General features: G+C 48.5%; 1 protein-coding gene across 1 annotated transcript in view; it reads left to right on the top strand.

Moving 5' to 3' along the window:
• LOC107109589 (FXYD domain-containing ion transport regulator 5-like) overlaps positions 1-4,559 on the top strand; it is a 25,119-nt gene extending 20,560 nt beyond the window's left edge. Inside the window, exons 8-10 of the mRNA XM_015410254.1 lie at positions 15-89; positions 2,404-2,452; positions 4,134-4,559. Of these exons, the coding sequence (XP_015265740.1) occupies positions 15-89; positions 2,404-2,452; positions 4,134-4,158 (149 nt within the window). The 3' untranslated portion in view covers positions 4,159-4,559. The remainder of the gene's footprint in view (positions 1-14; positions 90-2,403; positions 2,453-4,133) is intronic.
• The last annotated feature ends 4,960 nt before the right edge of the window (positions 4,560-9,519 follow it).

Here is a 9,519-nt window from a genome sequence, read left to right as displayed (position 1 = left end):
TCCCTTTCTGCTAGATTATAACTCCTTGCGCAAGTGGGGCCTCATAGCGGCTGCCATCCTCTTCATCCTGGGCATTCTGGTTCTCACATGTAAGCACGGGATCCCGGCCTGGGCAGGGCTGGTTTGGTACTGGAGACGTTGGTGTTCCTTTCCTACCGAGACCTAGGTGGGGAGGCAGCACAGCAGCTAGGCACAGACGGTTTTAAAAGGGGAGGAGGAGGAGGAAAAGGAGAAGAGGAGGAGGAAGAGGAGGAGATTGGATTTATACCCCGCCTTTCACTACTTAAAGGAGTCTCAGAGTGGTTTACAATCTCCTTTCCCTTCCCCTCCCCACAACAGACACCCTGTGAGGTAGATGAGGCTGAGAGAGCTCTTTCGAGAACTGCTCATGAGAGAACAGCTCTGAAAGAACTTATGACTGACCCAAGGTCACACTAGCAGCTGCATGTGGAGGAGTGGGGACTCGAACCTGGTTCTCCCAGATGAGAGTCCATGCTCCTAACCACTACACCAAACTGGTTTTTCTAATTTTCTTAGACAGATTAATGGAGGACAGGTCTATCAGTGGCTACCAAACATGGCAACTAAAGGGAACCTCCACATTCAGAGGCAGTCAACCTCTGAATCCTGGTGCTAGGAGGCAACATAAGGGGAAGGTCTCACCCTCTATGTCCTGTTCTTGGCCCTCTGAAGGAACTGGTTAGCCAGTGTGTGAGACAGGACGCTGGACTAGATGGACCACCAGTCTATTCCAGCAGGGCTCTTCTTATGTTCTTAACGAGTTTATCATTAGTATCATGATCCTCTCCTTTCATATCCTCCATTTCTTATTGAGGCTCAAGGCAGGTTCCAAAATATGAAAACCAATTTGATCAAACAGCAAGATACCTACGCCAGAGGCAGTAATGCCTCTTTATACCAGTTGCCTGGGGATCATGGGCGGGAAAATGCTGTTGCACTCATCCTGCCAGCGGTTTTCCTAGTTGCAGCTGGCGGGCTGCTGTATGAAGAGGACGCTGGACTTGATGGGCCTTTGGTCTGATCCAGCATGGCTCTTCTAATGTTCTTAAACAACACAATGCAGTGGGGCTAGGACTGAAGAATTGGAAAATAATACAAGCAAGAACCCCCCCACACAACAATACTGTCCATATATGCAAACAAAAAACGTCTTAAGGCAATAAAGCCATCCAAGGTTTGACATGCCATAATGAAGAAAGGGTTACAAAGGTAGAGGACATTGTATTGCAGGAAAGGGGTGTGTGTGATGGGTTCACTAAGTATACCACAACACTAGCCTTTTGGTCCCTGCTCCCTTATCATGAGCCTTTTGCAGACATAATGCTTAACCATGGGTTAACATGGACAGCCCAGGCTAGCCCGATCTCATCAGAGCTCAGAAGCTAAGCAGGGTCAGCCTTGGTTAATATTTGGATGGGAGACCACCAAGGAAGTCCAGCGTTGCTACATGGAGGTAGGCAATGGCAAACTCTCTCTGGTTGTCTCTTGACTTGAAAACCCTAGGGACTCACAGAGTTCCCTCTAAGCTGAGTTCATGTGAGCTAGCTCACAGTTTTTTAGCCTCCGGCTGAGAGATTGTTGTCTGCGCTCAGGAAGGATGGCTGCGCTCAGGAAGGATGGCTTCGCGCTTAGGCTGTTAGCTGGCGATCACACGGCGATGCTGGAGCATGGCAAAGAAGGGGCACAGCAAGCATTTCGCGTTTGTGCTCATGTGCAGTTCCGCGGAGCAGCACTGCTTTCAGTTATGTGTTTGTGCACATGCGCTTACGGAAAAAATCCAGTTTGCGATGGGACGTGGACGGGTGCTGGATGCCATGGGATACTAGCACTCCTGCAATCAGACGCCCGCCCCTGCCTCGCTTTTCCGGATACTAGTGCCCTTTCCGTGGTATTTTTTTACTGCGTGTCTTTGGCGGGACGCCACGGGTGCTCTACGCTTCCCAGATGTTGCGATGTGATCGCGCACCGAAAATCTGCCTGACATTCGTGCCTTTAGCGCGGCAAACCCTCCATGTGAATAGGGCCTTAGTTGCTCTTTTCTGCATCTTTTCCAGTGCTATGCCTTTTTTTGAGGTGCAGTGACCAGAATTGTATACAGTGTTCCAAATGAAGCCACACCATAGATTTGTACAGGGGCATTATGATACTGGCTAATTTGTTTTCAATTCCCTTCCTAGTAGATTGCCGCCCTGAGCTGGCCTCGGCTGGGTGTGTGTGTATAAATTTGATAAATAAATAAATAATAATACATCCCTCTTTAAGGTTAAGAAGTGTTACAAATCTGTCATTGCTGATGTCCCGGATCTCTCAGTTCAATTCCGAGTTCGAGGAGGAAGTAAACCTGTTTTCCAGTAAACCTCTCTTTTCTCGCTCCACTTCCAGGTGGTAAACACGGGAAACTCCTACGATGCCGAAGGAAAAAGCGAGCCAGGTGAGAGAGAGCGACCACAGCGACCCCCTCCCCCAGTCCTCCTTCCTTGTGAGAGACCAACCAGCATGGAGTCTACTGTTATGGTTAGAACTAGCAGTAAAGCCCGTTGTGAAAGCAATACAACGGTATCTAGAAAGAGGCTCTGGGGCAGTGCTCTGGCTTTGGGCAAACAGTGTTAATTTGCTGTGGTGACCTCAGCAGGGTATAATGACAGAGTCCACTGTTTTCTCCAGAGGAACTGATCTCTGCTACCTGAAGAGCAGTTGTAATTGTGAGTGATCTGTAGCCCTCACCTGAAGATTGGCAGCAATTGTTACCCAGGACAAAATGGCTGGTTTGGAGGGTGTAGTCTATGGCATTCTACCTGTCTGAGGTCCCACCCCTCTGCAAACCCCACCCTCTCCAGGCTCCACCCCTCAAATCCCCAGGAATTTGTCAGCATGTAGTTGGCAACCCCATCTCCTTCCCAGCTAACCATCAACCTACCATTATCTGCCCCTTTGATTTCAGCTGACTTCTGCCCTCCCTTCTGCAGAGCAGTTGCAATTCTGAGTGCTCTCCAGCCCTCACCTGGAGATTGGCAACAATGGTTCCCTATGTGGGACTGACTGGTTTGGAGGGTGGACTCTATGGCAGCGTACCTGTATGAGGTCCCACCCCTCCTCAAACCTCACCCTCTTCAGGCTCCATCCCTCAAACCTCCAGGAATTTCCCATCTGGAGTTGGCAACCCTATCAGGACTGGCCCCAATGTGTTTTCTCCCAAAGGCCAAAGTAGGTGACAGGACCAAGCTTAGTTGCCTACCAACAGGCACTGAGGGGAATGTAGGGTTGCCAGCTCTAAGGAGGGAAATACCTGGAGATTTGGGGGGTGGTTTCTGTAGAGGGCAGCATTGGGTGGGGGGGGGTGGAAGGACTCAGCAGGTATAATGTCATAGGGTCTACCCTCCAAAGCATCCATTTTCTCCAGGGGAACTGATCTCTGTCATCTGGAGATCAATTGTAACAGTGGGAGATCTCCAGGTCCCACCTGGAGATTGGCAACCCTAGGGGAAAGTCAGCTGCACAGCAGGGGGTTGAAGAGAATGGTTTGATGGCTGCTGGGCCAAGATTGGCAACAATAGTTCCCCAGGAGCCCCATCGTAAATGCACCAAACAGCCTCTGCTTAGGGAAAGGGCAGCTGACATCATTCTCCTCTCCCCTATGAGGTATGTTATGCAACTGAAAATCCCAACTGCCTTGCGGGGGAGGGGGGGAGTTTGAGGTGTGGAATGGAGTGAAGTCCAATCAGCTTCCATATGCAAATGACCTTGGAACGCTGGGCGGGACTGCACAAAGCAGCCAGTCAACCCAGCCAGTGTCTTCTGAGTGGCAGTTCTTCCGGCCAAACACTAAAGGCGGGCATTTTAGAATTTTGGTGCCCACTACTCAATTATAATAAGGGAGAGATGCTGGGCCAGCACCAGGGAGATCTGGGTTCAATCATCATCAGAGGAGGACCTCAGGGGCAGTCATTTCCCTTCAACCTAACCTACATTGCAGGGTTGTTGTGGGGATAAAATGGAGGAGGGGACCACCACCCTGAGCTTCTCGGGAGGGGCGATGGGCTAACAAGGTAGCATATAAACACAGAAAACAAATTCTGGCAGCCCAGCCTAATCCATGTGCATTTGCTTTGCAGACACTATGATGTGACCCCTGCCTGAAGTTAGTCTGTGTCCTCCTGAGGACCAGAGGGGCCCTTTGGAAGCTGCCCATTGCTCCAGTATTGCAGAGACGACTCTTCCTCTTCTTCCCAAATGGAAATGTCGCTGCCTAGTTTCCCTGCACCCTTCAGCCCCCAGCTGACCTTTCAGCTCAGCCCTTACCTGCGCCCACCGCCTCTGCCCACTCCCTATTGTATTGTCATCATACTCATTTAGTCCCCGTGTAGAACGAAAACATTGGAAAATTCGTTATCCTCTTCTCACAGCTTAAATGTGTTTTGGCTCTTGGATTTGGGGCAAGGCTGTTGACACTCTGGGCCAAGAAAAACCCCTCACGCCCAAACTCTGTGCCAAGACGGCTCAGATTCTGTACTCACAATAAAATTCTTGGTGTGGCCCATTCCCCGTCCCCTGAATTTTCTGACTCTATTGGGTTCTGTGCTTTGTTTGGCCCTGTGTGTGCTGCCATTTTGTACACCACTGGCGGCAACTTCATTTACTCAGTCAGGGCAATGAGAGCCTGCCGGATGGAATTACAAAGTCTTTCATTTACATTTGTGGAACAAAAGAACATGGGAGGTGCCCTGCTGGATCAGAACAGTGGTGCCTCCAGCCCGACATCCTGGAATGGATCCAACCAGCTTTCCTACAGCTGAAAAGAGAAGGAGGGGCCCATTTTGACCACCACAAAAGGGCTATGCTGGGGATCATCAGGGGAGGAGATGTGGCTTAATAGCAAAGCATCTGCTTGGCATGCAGAAGGCCCCAGGTTCAATCCCCGGCATCTCCAATTAAAAGGATCAGGTAGTAAGGGATGTGAAAGACCTCTGCCTGAGACCCAGGAGATCTACTGCCAGTCTGAGTAGACAATACGGACCTTGATGGACCAGAAGGTCTGATTTCGTATAAGGCAGTTTTGTGTGTATCGTGGGGCCTGCATGGACAAAAGCCATGAGGGGTGGGGTCTGTAATAAGCAGAAATGGGTGAGAGCAAGAGAAAAACCTCCCTGGATCCAACCCCAGTTCACAGCAGTCAAGCAGTCGCCCTGGAAGGTTAACAAGCAGGACGTAAAAGTACAAGGCTTCTCCTTATGTTGCCTCTTCGCACTAGTATTCAGGTTTACTGCCTCTGGATGTGGAGGTTCACTTTTATCATCATGGCTAGTAGCCATTGACGCTTGAACACATGAAGCTGCCTGATACTGAATCAGACTATTGGTCCCTCAAGGTCAGTATTGTCTACTCAGACTGGCAGCAATTCATTAATTATCATACGGCAGTGTGTGCAGTGTAGACAGGAGATCCTAAGATTGTCTGGCAGCCAAAAGTTCTAGATCTTTTTTAGTGTTATGCACCACTAGGTGGCAACCTAGACTTTTTTTTAAGGCAAGCAGTGTTTCAGAGGTAGTTGGCCATTGCCTGCCTCTGTGTCACGCCCCTGGTATTCCTTGGTCACCTATCCAAATACTAGCCAGGGCCCACCCTGCTTAGCTTCTGAGATCTGACAAGACTGGGCTAGCCTGGGCTATCCAGGTCAGTGGCCCTCCAGGTTCTCAAGGAGAGGTCTTTCACATCTCCTCCTGCCTGGTCCTTTTAACTGGAGATGCCCAGAACTGAACCCCGGAGCTTCTGAATGCCAAGCAGTTGCTCTGCCATTGACCCACAGCCCCTTCCTCTCTCTTCCCCTTTGATGGACCTCTCTTCCATGTATCTAACCCCTTTTTAAAAACAATCTATGGTGGCCACCATCACTACATCCACTAGGAAGGAATTCCACAAACGTCCAAGAATTCCTTTAGTACTATTTACCATTGTTTTGGTACAGTAGAGTGGTTAGTATCTGACTAGGATCTGGGAGACCCAAGGTTTGAGTGCTGTGGAAGCTCACTGGGAATCATCATCATCATCATCATCATCACCACCACCACCACCACCACCACCACCACCATCTTGCAGTGCATGTAGTATTGCCAGGAGAGCCTAAGATTGTCTGGCAGCCAGAAGTTCTAGATCTTTTAGCGTTATGTACCCCTAGGTAGCAAGCTAGACTTGGTTTTTTTTAAGGCAAGAGATGTATCAGAGGTAGTTTGCCATTGCCTGCCTCTGTGTTACAGCCCTGGTATTCCTTGGAGGTCGCCCATCCAAATACTAGCCAGGGCTGACCCTGCTAGAGCCAGTTTGGTGTAGTGGTTAAGTGCGCGGACTCTAATCTGGGAGAACCGGGTTTGATTCCTCACTCCTCCACTTGCACCTGCTGATGTGACCTTGGGTCAGTCAGAAGCTCTGGCACAGCTGTCCTTGAAAAAGAGCAGTTTGTGTCAGAGTTCTCTCAGCCCCACCCACCTCACAGGGTGTCTGTTGTGGGGAGGGGAAGAGAAAGGAGTTTGTAAGCCGCTCTGAGACTCCAAGTGAAGGGCGGGGGATAAATCCAATCTCTTCTCTTCTTCTTCTGCTTAGCTTCTGACAAGATCAGGCTAGTCTGGGCTATCCAGGTCAGGGCTCACTGGGAGACCTTGGGCCAGTCACCCACCCTCAGCCTATCCTACCTTGGAGGGCTTATTGTGAAGATAAAATGGAGAAGGGAGGAGTGTTGTAAGCCATTCTGGGTCCCCATTGGGGAGAAATGTGGATTATACATTAATAAATATAATAGTCCAGTATGTGGGAGCTATGACATATAGCACTGCTCTACTTCCAGGCTTGCCCTAGGTTTGGAGTGGGGCAGGCAGAATTCTGTAGGAGGCTCCTACCTGCCGCTCCATGCTACCTGAACAAAGAGTGAATGCAGACAACTGTTTACCAAGGAGTACCTCTCTGATGGGCTGTCTTTTCCCATAAGACTTTGCCCATTCCCTGAGATCATCTCCGGAATCCTTGATCCAGGTGTGACTGGCTTCAGAGGTTAGGATGGTAGTAACCGGAAAAAGTGTTCCGTGCGCCTTGGTGTTTAGTCATACCGGCCACATGACCACGGAAATGTCTTCGGGCAGCACTGGCTCTTCGGCTTTGAAACGGAGATGAGCACCACAACCCTAGAGTCGGACTTGACTGGCTTTCGAGCAAGGGAACCTTTACCTTTAACCGGAAAACAAGGCTTTTTCTGTGGTGGCCCCTCTGATATCTAGTCTCCTTTTCAGAGACAAACTGGCACCTATGAATTGTCTTTTTATGTTCCAGGCAAAGAAATTTTGTTCTCCGGAGCTTATAGAGCCTTGCTACTTTGTCGGCTACAGTTTTCTTTTTGATCCAGCAACAACCAAATAAAAGTAAACCCAAAGCCTTAAAAACAAACAAACCCCGAGTTCAAAGCTGGCTACTTCCTGCCTTTCCTGTGATGGCCCAGTTGCTGGAGGGAGCAGACCCTGTGCTGGAGCTGAGGAATGATAGAAAGTGTCCCACCAAACCTCCTTTATTGCTCCTAGTATTATCTGTAATAACAGATTTAAATACACAGAGGGAAAACACGGGATATGGCAGAGATCCCCCAACACAGCGCTCATGGGCACCAGGGAACCCATCAATACTTTTCCTGGTGCCCACAAAGTGTTTTCAGAAAATGGGCCAGGCCATGTAGGGCTTTTGCCCAGCAAGGTTTCTGATTGGCTATTGGAGATCCCCCCAAAGTTGGTTTGGCAGTGGCTGCCACAACAGCTGGATCTTCACTGTGTAGCTGAAGGAAAACTGTTAGCAATAAACAAGGAATACAGCCTGTGAATGCAATCAATGCAGCTACGCTAAATGCTGTATATACAATAATTTGTCAAAAACTATTTCTATGTCTCAACTTTTTAATAGATATTAATCATAAGTTGCATATGGCCCAACTTTTTAAACAGATAGTAATTGCAGTATAAATACAGCTCCATACAAGAATACAGTTCCACATAATGACCAATCACAGAATGGGAGAGACCACAGAAAAAGGAAAGGGTCCTCTAAATATATCACAGTTCAGTGAAAAAGTGCTTAACAGGCTCCAGAAATATCCTCACAATTCCTGAAAGGGGAAGAAAATAGAGCTTGACAAGACTTATTCCAATTAAGAGTCTTTAACTTTGACCTTTGAAAACTCAGCTTCAGTCAGACTGCATTGTGAGGATATTTTTGGAGCCTGTTACAGCGGTTTTTCAGAGAGCTGTGATATATTTAGAGGACCCTTTCCTGCTTCTGTGGTCTCTCCCATTCTGTGATTGGTTTTTATATGGAATTGTATTTACATTGCAATTTATATCTATATCTATCTATCACTATCTATCCATCTATCTATACTTATATATATATAAAGCTGGGTCATATGCAACTTATGATTAATATATATAAAGAAGTTGAGACATAGCTTTTGAATTTTTTTTGAAAAATGACTGTATGTGCAGCAATTAGTTTAGCTACATTTATTGCATGAAGGTAAACTGTGGCGGCCATTTTGTGGCTGGCTCCCTCTCCTGTGGCTATGACAGCTGTTTGGTGGAAGCCATTCTGTGGCTGCGCCCATCATCCTATGTCAGAATTCCAAAGGGGCCCGCAGGCTCAAAAACGTTGGGGATCCCCGGGGTATGGTGTTCCCAGGACTGCACCACTTGTCTGTAGCAGCCAGTTTGGTGTAGTGGTTAAGAACGGCGGACCATAATCTGGAGAACCGGGTTTGATTCTCCACTCCTCCACAAGCAGCCGTCTGGGTGTCCTTGGGTCAGTCACAGTTCTCTCAAGAGCAGTTCTCTCAGAGCTCTCTCAGCCCCACCGACCTCACAGGGTGTCTGTTGTGGGGAGAGGAAGGGAAGGAGACTGTAGGCCACTGCGAGACTCCGAGTGAAGGGTGGAGTATAAATCCAACTCTTTTTCTTCTTGTTTCAATGTTCCTCATTTTTTTTTAAATGAAGGCATTTCAGCCTCCAAGCAAGCTAAAACCTTTCCCCCTGAGGTGCTAGTTTTCCACAAGCAGGGAGGTTGGGAACACCCACGCCTCCAGCATGAACAGACACTCCAACCAAACGAGACGGCTGGAAAAAACCTCAAAGAAATGTATTCCCCACCTCGTTGCTTCTTACAGTATCTTTTCAGAGTTGAGCCTTTAACAGCTCTGCAGCCTTGATAGTTTTTAAGTGTCATTCTTATAATAATAATAACTGGATGCCAGGAGGACCCCCCCCCGCCCCAGTCCTTTTAGAACAAATGGATTGTGCGCAGAGCATAATGGGAGCGCTGAGAAATGTGTCTTCTCCCAGACCACCTAACCAGCTCCATCTGATTATCCGTGACCTAGTTTCGAGAGAAGGTCTGTTGGCCGCGGCCTGGGTAAATGTTTAAAAATGTACTTCACAGGAGCAACTTGCCTGGTATATGCAGAGGCTCCGTAAGGGTTTG

The sequence above is a fragment of the Gekko japonicus genome, unplaced genomic scaffold, assembly GCF_001447785.1.
Source record: "Gekko japonicus isolate JY-2015 unplaced genomic scaffold, Gekko_japonicus_V1.1 scaffold1267, whole genome shotgun sequence".
NCBI lineage: Eukaryota > Metazoa > Chordata > Lepidosauria > Squamata > Gekkonidae > Gekko > Gekko japonicus.
The sequence above is the reverse complement of the archived record's forward strand: the minus strand, read 5'-3'. Positions and strand labels throughout refer to the sequence as shown.